At 39.3% G+C, this 15,595-nt stretch overlaps 1 protein-coding gene across 1 annotated transcript in view; it reads right to left on the bottom strand.

The window, feature by feature from the left end:
• Window positions 1-897: 897 nt before the first annotated feature.
• Window positions 898-15,595, bottom strand: part of MRPS9 (mitochondrial ribosomal protein S9) — a 36,262-nt gene continuing 21,564 nt past the window's right edge. Inside the window, exons 6-11 of the mRNA XM_033147643.1 lie at window positions 10,922-11,010; window positions 8,740-8,815; window positions 6,116-6,284; window positions 3,352-3,460; window positions 1,584-1,753; window positions 898-1,111 (exon numbers count right to left, since the gene is read on the bottom strand). Coding sequence (XP_033003534.1) covers window positions 1,020-1,111; window positions 1,584-1,753; window positions 3,352-3,460; window positions 6,116-6,284; window positions 8,740-8,815; window positions 10,922-11,010 — 705 coding nt within the window. The 3' untranslated portion in view covers window positions 898-1,019. The remainder of the gene's footprint in view (window positions 1,112-1,583; window positions 1,754-3,351; window positions 3,461-6,115; window positions 6,285-8,739; window positions 8,816-10,921; window positions 11,011-15,595) is intronic.

Here is a 15,595-nt window from a genome sequence, read left to right as displayed (position 1 = left end):
CACCTTTTTAGTTTATCAAAAGGTTTGCAAATTGATTACTGTAACCAATCAACTAATTATTGCAACCCTCATAATGTTCAAGCAATTAAAAACCCTCCAAATTAGTGACCTTACTTACACTAGTTAGGCAGCAATGCCAAAAAAAAGAGTATTGTGTAAAACAGTCTGGGCTCCAACAATAACTGAGCTCATGATTTAAATAGTTTCAAAAGCATATGTGTGTTAGAAAGTCTGATGCAATTCTACACAATCTCCACGTTTCCTTATTTTTGCCCCCTTTGGAAACCTATGTAATTTTGTAAGGTAGACTGTAAACAGCTCCATCTTGTGGTAAGAAGGCTGTATTGAAAGCCAGAATTAAATTAAATTTTTAAAACTGATTAAAATAGTTTGCATGTGGATTAAAAGCTGCAAAGAAGATATACTTTCGATTGGTGTTTTTATGTAATTAATGGCACATTTTTCATGCAAACCTGGGGCATCCCAGATTCTAAATATGACTTGCATATGATGACAGAACATAGACCAACCATGCTGCTTTCAGAGAGGATTCCTAATAGTTTCACCAAGGAAGAAACAATTCATTGTCCTGTTATTTCATACTGAAGGCTCAAGACCTTTGTAGCTTCTGCTTTAACAACAAATGGCAGAGCTCTTGAAGAGCAACTCACGCTACATCCCTATTTGTCCTACAACTGCTGCCTCGTTCTGTACTTCCTTCCATGTCCAGCTGCCTCTATTCTGTTCCACTCTATCCTGTCCCCACATATATTAAAGTTAGCTCCCGCTGTTCATTTAGTAGGAAAGCAATTCTGACATCAAGCAAGTTTAATACCTCCAACTGATGTCTTTTTGTTTTGTCCCTTTTCGTAAAAGAAGAAAAAACATGGATGGGAATTGGGGGTGGGTGGGAGAGAAACAATTTAATTACAAATATATAGATATATATTTACATGCATCCACAAGACTAAAATTTATCCATCGCAACAGCTGCAATGCACTTTGTTTCACTTCTGAATTTAGCGCTTCTGCCAGGTGAACTTTTTGCGGGCTCCCGCTTGGCCAGGCTTCTTCCGCTCTCTCACACGTGGATCAACTGTTAGGAGACCAGCTGCAGGGGCGAGAGAAAGGTTAGAAGTTCAGTCACGGTGCTTCTATACTACACTCACAACAGCAGCTGAACTTAGGAGTAGAAAACGGGAAGGTGCAAGTTGAAGCCCAGAGGGATGAGATAAGCTAATGGTGAGATTGTATGCTTTTAAAAATATGAAGTACAATCACTTTTCATGAGCGGGTTTCATAAGAGTTGCAGCCAATGGATTCCATGCCTCAAGGAATAGATTTCTGTTCAGGCAGCAAGATGTCCCCCTTTTCTCCCTCCCCCTCATCTGCTCCGGATGGTTGGGGGACCTCCTGGAGCAAATGGGGGGGTACAAAGGGATTGCTGGGGGTGGAAGAGGAAAGAAGGGTAAAGTCCTGCTGTGTGAATGGATGTCCACTTAAGCAATGCTGGATTCAGCCCAAACGTTTCTAATGCAAAACACACAGATGAGCCAGGGCAACTTCCTTCTTCATGATTATACCTTGCCTCATGGACTCCACCTCGTTTTCGGTGACGAAGCTACACAATGCTCTTGCGGAAGCTAAGCGAATCGCTCCGGCCTGTGCTGCTCTTCCTCCCCCAGAAACAGAGCAGACCATGTCGTGCTTCTCCAGGCGATCAAGAAACTGGAAGGGGAACATCAGCTGTTCTCTGAAAAACATACAAATGCATCCAGCATTATTGACTCATGTAGTCCAGCTGTAACACCAGCAATCAGGGAGACAGGTAGAAATGATCTAGATCAGTGGTTCCCGATCTTTCCCCACAAAATTGTGGAGGGTCTGGGTGGACTGCTTGATTATTATTTTTTGCCTGTTGTATCAACTGTAAGGCACCGTGCTAGGTGCTGTATGGTTTGTAATTGCGTTTTTATCCCACATTTTACTTCTTTTATGGGGTGTGTGTGTGTGTGTGTGTGTGTAAAATTCAGCTTGCCTTTAATGACAAACATAGCAAAATGACATTAATATAAAACTATGTCAAATGAAAACTCCCAAGGCAAATATCTAAAACAGGCTCATTTGCAAAGGAAGAAAGATAACCAACATGACCCCCTCTCTCTTTTTTGCAGTTCCACAGACAACAAAGGAGTTTTGTTAAGCTTCTGTAAGGCTGCATTTGGCTTGGTGGGGAACAACTTGTGCAGGCCTCTAAAGATCAGCTGCTGGGGACAAGCCAGAAAGGAAACTGCAGCCTTCTTGTGAGTTTAAATGCATTAATCTAGACCAGACATAGGCAACCTCGGCCCGCCAGATGTTTTGGGACTACAACTCCCATGATCCCTAGCTAACAGGACCAGTGGTCAGGGATGATGGGGGTAGTAGTCCCAAAACATCTGGAGGGCCAAGTTTGCCTATGCCTGATCTAGCCTTAGATACAAACAGGATGCCTTTGGTCCAACCTGGTAGGGCTCTTGCATAAATGGCACCTAGAAGACCCCTCTGTTCCAATCTGTGCCCAAGATTAACTAGACTAGGCGCACTGTATCTCTGAAATCCTGCCTTGATAAATGGATTTGCATCATCACTCTCTCACATTGCATGGAACATTTTCTCAAGTGGAACAATCCACTTGGTGGTAAGATGAACAAACACAAAGCTTCAGATCAGTTTCAAGGTGGCCCCAGGATTCTGACTTGTATTAGGTGCTATGACAAAATGAGATCATGCAGACTTCCTATCCAGTTTGAGTGCAAAAAACAAAAACACAGTGATAGAAGGAAATGTTTTAGCCCAGGAGAGAAACATTTTTTATTTTTAATATATTTATGCCACTCGTTCAGCCATAGTCTAGCTGTTTACAAATGCTTTTGACTTTGGTGTTTTTCAGCGCAATCCTGCACTCGGGGATCCCAGGTTTTATCGGGTGGCATGGAAGAGTCTCCAGGTGAGATCTCTTTAGTCCATCATCTTCCTGGAAGTCCTCTTGATGGGCGGTATTCAACTCAATACATTTGTGACTTTGGTTAAACAATGGCTAGAAATAAGATGCTCCCAATTATTTTTTTTAAGTGTTGATGGTAGGGTGGTGTGCACATGTAATACAACCTCAATCTTTAAACAAAAATGAAAACTAAAGAAACTAAGAAACCTATTCAATTCATATTCTTACCTTCCTCTCAAAGTCACCCAGGGCAGCAGTCTTTACTAAGACTAGACTGGCTATAGTCTTTGTTTCAGCAACATATCCCCTTGAAAAAAATTAAATAAAATAACTAACTACAGTAAACACTGACATAGTTCACTCACCTGTCCTGCAACACTGGAAAGTAAAGTATATAATCATCTCCATTTATAGTAATTTTCCCACTTCCATTGTCATAAACCTTAACGGTTGCTTGTGCTGTCTTTCTCCAGCCTTGAAAAAATAACACACGTTTATATCAAGCATCTCAAAAAGCAAATGTGGCATGCTTATCATGGGAAAATCCTAGCAAAAATGAAATTCTCTCATAATAAATATTATTTATTCCAAGTTCATCATACAGCATTGTTTCCTGGCCAACTGCAGTACTGACCATGTTTCTTTTTCCTATGAGGCAAAGTTTCTATTTGTAATGTAACAAAAGCTATTTTATCCATCCTGGGGCCCAATACTGATTTAGTGCCTAAATTTGTTCTGGAATGGGAAAGACTTGAGTTGCCAGCCTTTTGACACTTCTGTATGGTAAAGCTGCCTCAATTGTTCAACAACAACAGAGAGTCCATCTCATAGCCAATAAATAGGGACTGTTATTCTAGGTATTGGCCACTGAGTGGGTTCTGATGCTTCCTGTTTATCTGTGGTTGCTAAAATGATACCAAGGAAATTTGCATTATTATTATTATTTATTATTTAGCTGCTGGTTAACCCAAGTGGTATGGCTAAGCCCTGAGATTAGTATTATTGTCTTATGGCAGAGACACTAGCATCTTTCGACAACAAAGGCTTTACACATAATCTCTCTCCATCCGTGCAAGTAGTTGTTATAAAAATACTGAAAAGATTTGAATAAATTGAAAAAAGGGATAAACGGCAAGAACAAAAATGTCTCATCCCATTGAAGAAAAATGGGACATGGTGGATAAAATATTCATATTGCCGCCATTGCTATGAATATTTCTCTTTTTTTCCTCCAGCAGAGGGAAGCATACTCTGAGAATTCAAAATGGCAGCCAGCATCTTCAACAGAGAAACTGGATTTTGATAAGATAAATAGTTAGACTGACCTATACAACATACGTGGAGAATTATTCATTAATAGTGACCCAAAACTCTGTTTAAGCATAAATACTTAGCAGCTCGTCTCATTTACTTCAAATGAAATAAGATATGCTTAAAGCCATAGGACTTCAGATAAAGTGATTTTTAAGGTTAGCTCAATGTGCCACTGCAAGATTTTAGGGCAGTGAGATTTCCCCAGCTGTTGATTATTGTTGATTAATTTCTGTTTCATTTTAGTTTTTAAAACTGTCGTAAGCATCATTGAGAACAGCAAGTGCAATGGAATGGTAGGATATAAGTATTTTAAATAATAAGTATGAAGAAGTGATGGACCTGAACCTTAAGGCAGCTTGTTGCGAACTGGGAAGAACGTTTATCAACGAAGAAACGGCACATTAGCACAATCAATGGCTGTGTTCATACATCGTGGTAATTTATAGCTAATGGTTTACTGTGAATGTGCAGATGCACACACAACACCCTTTCGCTAGGGTGAGAAGTTTCACCAGACCACAATCCCCGACTTAGCATTACTTCCAAACTAGGGATTGTGGTTTGCTTAACTCCAAACCAACCCTGATTTGAAGCCAAGCCTTTTCTTGGCTTCAGATCATAGTTTGGAGTCAAACAAACACAGCTTGTTACAATCCCCAGTTCAGATGTATTGTTAAATTAGAGATTGTGGTATGTTGCTCTTGGTATGGGATGAACAATGTGGGAGTAATCTCTGTGTTCACAGTAAAACAGTAACTGCGGCTTACTATGGCATGTGAACAGGTCATACATGGGACTATGTCTATGTTTTTAAGACTGCAATCCCATATTCACTTTCCTGGGAGTAAGTCCCACTGAACTCAGTTACAAATTGTTTTGATCATGCCCATTATGCATTTAGGGATGTAAGAAAATAAAATGATGCAATCTACTACTGATACAAATAATGTTTTCAAAAAAGAATTCCTTACTATTCTGCAGAGGTTTCAGATAATCTTTACACATAGGATACTGAAAATCTTTAAACAAAAGTTTATGTTTTTCAACAAATACCCGTATTTGTTTGATTAAGTCTCATTGGTATGAAAATATCATCAGCATGTTTAGAAGATTCAGCCATAGTCTATAATCTTTCTCAGCATAGTCAGTAAAATTAAATGGAAGAATTAACACACACACAAGCCCAGAATCTTATCAATCTGAGTCACTGTGGTGTTGTGAAAACTGGGTTAACAACAAGTGAAATTTGAACAGCTTTGCTTGTTAAGAAAATAAGGTACTGAACTAGCCCAAATGAACTGTCAGGTTAAAAAACAAACAAACCCATAAATGAAAAACACTGCTTAATAGATACAGTCACAATGCATTGTATTCTTTTATCATGAAGCCAGGTGTGAATACTGCCTGATCGTAAGCCTGTGTGTTTACTCAGAAGTAAAGCCCAGTGACTTCAATGGGACTACTATGCCATTTTTCCACATATGGGGCAGGATTTCTTGGTTCAACATCATAGGAGAATAGGAAGATGCCTTCTGATCCATCTTGCACAGACCTCTGATCCATCTACACATTGATTGGCAGCTGCCCTTCAGAGTTTAAGACAAGAGGTGCTCACAGCACTATCTGGAAATGCTGGGGAATTTGAACCTGTGTCATTTTGTACACAACGCAAATGCTCTAGCCCTGAGCTATGGCCCTTTCCATGCTTGTGAATGGACAACCAGGAAAATACTAGAACATATTTCATTTCTCAGGTCTACCAAGAACTACCGGTACCCCTTTCTCTACAAAGGAAAAACAAGAACAAAAAGTTACCTTCTGCGGTACTGAACACCAGGCCCTGCTCATCATACTGGAGGGGTTCTATGTTCTGCTTTTTGGATTGTACAGGTAATTGCTTGCGGAATTTTTCCACATAATCATCTTCAATCTCATGGCATGGCATTGCTACCAGTTTTTCTAGCAGTTGAATACACCGTGAATACTGTAGACAATAAAAATATCATTAAGGGGTGGGGGTGCAAGTGTAATTGCATTTGCCAACAACTTCTATTTTTACATGCTTGATCTTTCCAGTTCTGCTCTTATTGATAACTTTTGACAGGATGACACTTCTGCATTTGCATGCCGCTTTCAAAACAACATGCAGATGTATCATTTTCTATGTGAATAAAGATACCTAATCCTTTTTTTTAACCCTAGCAACAAATGAATCCTGAATTCAAAAAAATACAACCAACCTCTTTGTAAGACGGGATTACCATATTAAAATGAAGTTCATCTTAATTTTCATAGAAATATTTTGCAGGCCTCAAAACAGAATCCAATTCTTTGATGAAGAGTGGCAAGAGGTAAGCTTCCCAACTCATTTCAAACAAGTTGATATGTACATTTAAATGGAAATAATTTTATTTTCCTAAACGCCACTTCTTAGGTGATTATATTTCGTAATACATACGGAAAATGTGTATCTATGCCACTGGCTGTTCAGTCGGGAGTTACTTTAAATGTTTATAATTTTCTTTTTAAACCAAACAATCAAGCTTCTTAAAAATTCAAGAGATACTTGACTTAAAGGGCAACCTCTTGAAATAAATTATCCTTTGCTACTGTGTGCTTCGCTCCCTACATCTTGAACATGTGATTAGAAAGTAAAACGCCGCACTGCTAGTAAGTACATGGTCTTGTTACCAAGGCTTATCTGAAGGCCTTGTGGCAACAAGAAATTTAAGAAGAGGCTGTAAGCATAAAGTCACACACTGGCAAACATTTTTTGTGTCGATGATGAATGTTGTATTGATGGCCAGAGATCTTAAATACCTGTTTAGTGCACACACAAAAGACAGAAATAAAGAAAAGAATTAATAGGACGGGCTGGGTGTGTGAGAGAAGAGAGCAACAGAGGTGACATAATGAAGATGCAGGTAATTCTTTGTACAGAGTACCTGATCTCTCATCATCGCCTTTTTATGAGAAGTAATCCAATTGGCAGACGTAGCAGTATTTGTTTGGCATAAGCCCTCTTCACTTGTTCCTCTCCACACAATTATAATCACATGGAGAGAGCACTTGGGGCTGCACCCACTGCCTTTGGGGTCACAGCATCCTTGCCCCTTCCTGCTGTCTACATGTTTTGGAGAATGTTGTTAAAGAGAAGCCTGCTGAATGCCCATAAACACTTCCCACCAAGTGGGAGGGCGCAATAGGCTTTCCCTTTACAAATATTCCCTCTAAAGTGTGAGCAGTGGGGAAGGCAGGGGAACTGATAGTGGGGTCAGGGGTGCAGCCCCGCATGCTCTCTTCACACAACTACCATCACACAGAGACTAACAAGTGAAAAGGTTCTCCTAGGTTCCCCAAAATATTCTGCATATTACACACACAGAGAGAGAGTTGGACATTTGTTTAACATCACAACAACATGCAAAGGATTATATAGAGCTAGCACGTTACGAGTCATTATTATTTTGTTTCTGCAGTGTTCTTGTTGATTTTATGTTTCTCTTAATAAATAAACTCTTTGTTATGGGGTTCCCTGCTGCACCAACCAACGCCGTGAGAAGTAAAGTGCCTTCCAGGTCTCCAACCTTTAGGTAGTACTGCCCCCACCTTGCTTTTAAGTTTCCAAGGCAGCAGGCAGCAGGGAAGCTCATGGGTCTTTAAGCGCTTATTTTGTGAATTAGGAAACCACCCACATCCTCTCTTCATATTCCCTGCTTCCACAAACCTTGAAGCCTGTTGCCAGAGTAGCCAGGCTCATGGGAGATAAAGTAAAACGACTAGCCAATCCTCCCATTTTCCAAATAACAGAGTTCATTTAAGAAAAAAAAATAGTGATTAAGAAGAATGCCTATTAAAATTAAAACGAACTTTAGGATCTAGCTAGCCTTACACTTTGAGCAAGCTAGGAAGTTCAGCTTGCATGCCTGGAATATGCATGACTCTTTGAGATGTTTCAATGAAGCCAAAGGGGGAAAAAAATCTTGGGTGGCAGAGGGTTGGATAGGGAAAGGCCAACCAATGAGGAAGAGACTTGGGACACCAGGAAGCAGATCAAATATACAGGAAACCTTTGCAGATGGATGCTTGGGACAATTATCACTTTGTTCAAAGAGGGGAAGATGTTAAATTGGAAGGATCTCCTCTTGAGTTCCTGTCAGACAGATTTAACTAAAGAGAAGTGCTGCTTGAGAGAATCCATTCAGTCTCTCACAATTTTAGTGAACAAGTTGTCCAAATGTGGCTTTCGTAATTTGTATAGGAATCAATACAGATTCTACAATATGTGTGTTTATGTGCACGAAAGAGACCAAGAACATGAATAATTTCTGTCTCCAAGGAAAAGATTTATATTTTTTTTCAGAATCCTTAAAGAAAAACCCATGTAGCTGTTCCGTTAAAATACAAGGTTCATTAAATAAAGGAGATTAATTACTCACATCTTGATCTGACAGTTTTTCCACTATCATTTCTTCCAATTCCTCTTTAATCAGCCATCTGCTGCCAATCAGGTTTCTGTTTAAAATATCACATATATTCTCTTTTTAACTAATCATGCAATTAGACTAAGATTGCAAAGGGCCACACATACAGTCACACTTCATTTGGAAATATACTTGTCTTTTACTTTGAAAAAGTGCAAGTTACACTTACAAACTTTCTATTCCCAAAAGCAAAGAGCAGTAGCTCCAGTGTCATAATTTTACTTTATTAACAAGTAATATTTCTAAAGTGGTTGAGAGTTAAAAATCCAGGCATCAGTTTAGTTTAAAGGCAACTTTCAGCAGCATTCTAATGCATATGTAAATCAGCTGTACCAGAATGAAATTTAATACACAAGATTTCAAAAAACACAACACAAAAGACCGCAAACATAGCAAGAAATAGTATTTCATCTTCCCCATAACTCTTCCCTTCTATCTAGCAGTAATTTCAGGGTGTGAAGCACTGAAGTAGAAAGGGAATACAAAGTCTTCTGGGATTTCAACACCTTATCTAGACCAGCTCTGGTGCAAGACAGACTGACCAGTTGCTGGCCAACTGCAGAACACTCAGTTCCTGGAGGGATGAGTGCATCAAAAATAGCTGTGGCAAGACACAGTAGGGGCAGCATAGAATTGGATTAGCCACACTTTGAAATCAAAAAGAACTATCTTACTGTCTTGCCATGTACTGCAGGCCAAAGAGAAACCAGGCATTGTCTGGTGTTGTTTGTTTCATACATCTTGTATATCACCACATGGTGGACAGCGGAAAGATGAGTGCCCCCTGGGCTTGGTGCCGTTCATTTATCAGCTTGTTCCTCTGTCCTTTAGGCTGTTTACTTTCCTTCTGTTCTTCTCATGCTTACTTTTCCTGAACGGCTTTATCTTTTATCCCTCATACTACCCCTTCGCTTCATTTTTCAAGAAGAATTCTGTCTCTTCATGCTAACCTTTCCCTCCAACTGAAACCTATTAAAACCTTACCTTTCACCAAGGCTATGTACACACCATACATTTAAAACACCCACTCATAGGAAAACAATAAAAAAAATTGTTAGGAGCTGCAGTTTACCCCGCAAAGAGCTATAATTTCTGGCACCCTTAACAAGTTACAGCTTCCAGAATTATTGGGGTGGGTTTGATTTAAATGTATGGTGTGTATGCAGCTCAAGCCTAGTCCTAACAAGGCGTGTTGCTGTTGTTTTTTGGAAGTCTTTTAACCTTCTTGTCAGGGATTTCAACAGTCACTGTTTTTCCAGTGCTCGGCTTCAACTTTCTCCTCCAAATTTCATTTTCTTTTGGCCTTCCTAATCCACACCTTGGATAAGTCTTCCTCACACCACCACTCCAAGTAATGGCTCATCTTTTGGTACCAGCTGGTTCTCCTCAGCAAACATTTAGTTTCCTGAAGGTGTCCCAGTGCCAATTCAGTTTGACATATCTTGGCTCTGCACACAATCATTTGGATGACGATCAATCCCAGGCAAAGAGGGAAGGCATACAGAGGAAGCTGTCCTCCATGAGGAAATCATTTCTAAATGTGAAAGCAAAGGAAAGACTGTGGAGAATTTCTTTTGGGGCTGTTACATTCACTACAGGGATACTAGCAGAAGTGGCATGTGCAGTTTCAACTCTTAATCAATGAGGTGAAAGGCAAGTCTCACTGTCAACATTGTGTTTGCTCTTCATTCCTGCTCTAAGTTCTGCTCTTTTTCCAAGCCAGGCAATTATTATACTCTTTTCCCACAGACTCTTATCACTCACTGTCTGAACTATCTCTGCTTTAACTTTGACTCATTCCTAAAATCTTTCACTTCATCCGTCTCCCTCATATACCACTGAAAAGCTTACATTTAAGATGGAGAAACACAATAAAGCCAGAGTACCTATCAATTCTCCACTCCTTTGCTTACCTCCCAATTCTCACCTATTTCAGACCATTTTGCATTGACACCATCTCCTCCCACCACTGGTCCTGCTAGTTAGGAATGATGGGAGTTGTAGTCCAACAACATCTGGGGACCCAAGGTTGAGAAAATCTAGCCTAGGCTAATATATATATCTTGAAAAACTTGAATGAGAACTGCATCCCTCATTGCCAACATACTTTTATTATGATCACAAAGAGACAACTTACAACTGGGATTTGTTCTCAGGTGGTAATAATCCTTGGGCACGCATTTGTTCTTGCTGTTCCTCAATACGACGTAGTTTACCATACAATTCCTAGAATAGGTACAAGGGTGAACTCCACATAAAACCTTCTGCTGAAAATTTTGGCATCAAATATCAGTTAGAAGTTCAACATTAATGTCTCACAACTAATGTAACTAATCTGTAGAAAGGTCTCTATTGCCTGAAAATGGAGACAATGTACGTACTTTTGTAACCCAAGAAAATCCTTAATAGAAATAATTATTTTGCGTGTGTGTTTTAGAAGTTCAACTGCAAGAATACAGTACCACAACTCCCAGATTTCCCCCCTGAACTGTGGTACAAACGGGCATAGCACATACCTTAACTAATTTCAGTTATAACAAACCATTTTGACCAGTGGTTTGTCTGTAGTAATAACCAAAAGAAAAACAATGTAATTCTTCAAACAATCCAGGCTCTTTAGTTATAGAATCACCCCATTTAAGCCAGAACACAAAAGAATAAGGACATTTACCCAATTACAACTTCCTAAAAAGAGGTTCGGATTGAGCACTCGACAATGGTACATTTGTCTCTATACAAACCATAAGTGATAAGCGGAGAACAAACCTTGCCTTCCAATTGTGCTTTGTTTGGAGAGAAACAAACCACAAGTCCAAGTTGCACATAATGGTAAATCAGCTGTTGGTTTGTTTCCTCCCAGCACAGCAATAGCAAGAGCCAGGGAGTAGCACACTATAAAGCAGCATGCTGCTCGATCACATTCTGCATTTTCAGAATGTTTTTTATATGTGTGTAGATTCCACTTTTGAATCAGGTTCCAGGAACTGATATAATTTCTATTACATCCTCACCAGCAACCCAGGCAATTCAGGACCTTTGGAAGAGGGTGGGATAAGAGATGGTCTTGCCCATGTAAGAAATACAACACTGCTGACTACTCTTTTAAAATGGAAGCTTGTTGCATGAAGCTAGCCAAACCATAAAAATTACAGTGCACACAGGCACATCCATCTCTATTCTTCTCTATAACAATCTGATAGCAGGCTCTGAAAACTTCCTTCAAGCTTATGGGGGAAGATTACAGGTTGCTATGTCCCATTATCCTTGGGAGGTCCTTCATTCTTGAGATTGGTAATGATGCTCTACATGGATGGAAGAAGAGGAGGAAGATGTTGCTTCACTTATTGTGTTAGCTGGAATTATAGTTCGTTCAAAAAGCTACATGGCCACTTTACTCCATTATGATTCTAACCACACAGTGAATTGGTTGTTTCCCATTTGTAGCCATGCAGTGAACAAACGGTTACCTACACTTGGGATCTGTCTTGTAGTTTCTCAGACTGAAACCTTTAGACATTTGCACACCAATATGTTTTGGAAACCTTACCAAATAACCTCTCTCGTCTCAGAGTCTTCAGCTTACTAAGCCTGGACATTTTCAAGCTTCTCTGTGAATTCAAGAACTGCAAACTTTTAAAAAGAGTCAAGCTGTGCACCAGCCAATGGTGCATGCAATGCAAACACAACCTTGATAACCGTGCTGTCTTCCTTAACACTGGCAAAAAAAATCCCTTCTCACGGCCCTGTTATAATGCTGTGTGAATGTGGCTAGGTGATAATAATCCACAAGATACTGTATAGCACCTCAAAGGATGGACATTTTCAGTTCACCTTTGGCTAAATGTATTTCACCACCCTCACTTATTTTTCTCATATAAAATCTACAGGGGGGGGGGGAGACAACCTAAAGAGTTTTTATCTACTCACAGGGTACATTGTGACATGGGAAGTTTTACTTGCTCATTTCAGATCCCATTTCCCTCATTCCTCAAAACACTCTGGCTGTTCTTAAATTTTATTGATTTGCATAGCTATAAAGGAAGGCGCGTGCAACATTATTTGCAGGATAACAAATCAATAGACAGGATAATGATGCATGCTATCTTGCAACGGTACAAGAATCTGAGAAGCATGTCACCCGGCAAACGTTCACATCTGAAACATTTCAGAAAGGAATTCTTGCTTCTTCAGAACAGATAGGTGAAGATTTAACTAACAGTTTCCAGAGGCAACAGCAAAGTCATAAATATACATGCCTATATCCCTTACAAATGTGGCCATTATGCAGTAGATTTTATAAGATACTTGTGAGCCATATATATATTGTCATAAAACAGGAGGACTGCATCCTCAATCTTGTCAATTAACAAGACAGACAGTTTTAAACAAAGCTGTTGCTGAATACCGGTAGTAAGTTAAGAGCAGGCACCAGGCTACTGGATCTTTGAAATATATCTTGAACAAACATAGTAGGTTAATAATAATAATAATAATAATAATAATAATAATTTATTATTTGTACCCCGCCCATCTGGCTGCATCTCCCCGCCACTCATCCCACCCAGGTTATCAACATCATCCATACATTTAGACTTAGTTCTCTTGCCCCCAGCCTCAGAAGCACTGGAAAGAGGCAATAGGTGGAGTACATATGCAACCAATATCTTAGAATGCCAGACACAGATTCTATAAGTTGCTGTTAGTTGGAAAACATCCTTCTGGTCTGTTTTTGTATTCTGTTTCTTAATTTGTTACATATAGCTGTACATATATGATATAACATGTTTGGGTTTTCAATGGCATTTTAAACAAGCCAATGATGCAACCTTGTAAAAGATGAATGATATTCTGAAGACTTCTTGTACAGCGGTTTCCAGTTGGTGGTTAGCACAAATATAAGAATTCAAGGGGTTAAGACGTTTCAGGATGCAGTCAAATCTGCAACTAAAGAAACCATTTACGTCCCAAGCCAAACTCTTTTCAGCAAGCCGGGAAACAAAGATGAAAATGGGAATAGAAGCTAAAGTAGTAATAATCTTTAACATGTAAGCAGCATATGAAATGGAATATACAAGATGGATGGTGGTCAATGTAAACGCTACAAGGAAGCCTATACTGTATCAAGTAACCTATATAAATGGCAGTGAGGTTGGCACAACTGAAATAACTAACTGAAATATGACAGTAAAGCAAATGGTAATAGACACATGTAGGCAAAATGTATTTTATCAAATTTTTAAATATTGCAAATTATAAAAGGCTATGTGCACAAGATGCAATAAAAAAGTGAAATTATTTTACATTTACTTTTTAAAGTGACACTTTAAAGAGATACTTAACAAGTATCTCTCTAATTTCCATTAGCCTATGATTCTCATCTTTAACACCCTTACACATATATCACATTTCCTAAGCAGAAGATAGGATGAATCCTATTTAATGAAATGATTTATATCATTCTTTTTAATGAAGACATTTCTAAACGCCCTGACACGACTTAAGTAAATTTACAAATATTCTACAATGATTGCATTTCTGTTTGTCAAAAGGATTTCGTGTGCAGGAAGATTTTAATCAAGTGGTGAGCACAGCTATTCTTTGAAAAGGCCATGTGTCTCAGGAAAACCTCACATGCCGCTTTCAAAAGGCAAGCAATGGGTAAAAAAATAAATAAAAGTTGGGCGCCTTGTAATTTTTTTTTTAATTTCTTCATTATGATGGAATGCAACAAAACATCTTGCCCTTGGCTTGCTCTGTTTCAGCCAAAACAAATGCAAATGGCCTGTCAGATGACAGCTGCTTGATAAGGCTCCTCGACAAGACCTGCATGCTTTACTTTTTTCCGTGAAACTTGGGATGAAAGGCAGAAGGCAGGAAGAGAATTAATGTAGCATACAGTCTAAAGGCAATGCTACAACCGTGATTAAGTAGAAAAGCTAAAAGGCACAGATTTTCCACAGCCTCTCTGCGTGCAACCCATCCGTGTAACAAGTTGACAGGCCTAGCGCGTCAGCTCCATCATCCTCTCCGACAGCTAAAACGCAGCGCTGCATCCCTTTTCAGAGAAAATTTGCGTCTGCACCATGAAGCGTTGTACATTATTTCTTAGCACTGCAGGGGGCTCAAGTCCATATGGAACCTTCACAAATATTACCACAGATCAAACCAGCAGCGTTTCGAGGCAGATTTGACATACCTATTTAAATGAACAGTAGGGGTCCTCAGGCTGCCTCAGGCTGTGCAGGAGAAAACCTCTCTGGAAAGCCTACGCTGCAGCTCCATTACTCAGCAAAGACACACTCTACATTTATCATTCATTTCATTTCTGCCAGGGCAAGAAGCTCATTTGCCCAAGGTCAACCAAAAGAAAAAATAATTCCTCTCTTCTCCCTCTACAGAAATAAATGTACCTGACAAGTGGGGATTTTGTCCTTTGGGTGTGTGGAGTACAAGCACACACCAGATAATTCTAAAATGCACAGTAAAGCCATGGTGTTTTTTGTTTTTGTTTTTACAGAGGAAGCCCTCGAAATGGTACTGCAACCAGAAGTAGATACCAAGGGAAACAAGAGTTCAACGGAATCACCAGGCTGAAAAGTTATCAATCACATTACCAAATTTAAAAAAAATCATTTCTGTAACTGAACTTCAGTACACAATTCATTCTACTAGATTCTTCCACAAAGTCAGTGAATCAAGTTCTACAAATAGACAACATGCATCAAATACTATCAATATGTTGCTTCTGTAGAAAATAGGTTCAGCGAATCTTTAGTGATGCCCTTCGGATATTCTTGGACTCCAACTCCCA

The sequence above is a fragment of the Lacerta agilis genome, chromosome 4, assembly GCF_009819535.1.
Source record: "Lacerta agilis isolate rLacAgi1 chromosome 4, rLacAgi1.pri, whole genome shotgun sequence".
NCBI classification, from domain to species: Eukaryota; Metazoa; Chordata; class Lepidosauria; order Squamata; family Lacertidae; genus Lacerta; species Lacerta agilis.
The sequence above is the reverse complement of the archived record's forward strand: the minus strand, read 5'-3'. Positions and strand labels throughout refer to the sequence as shown.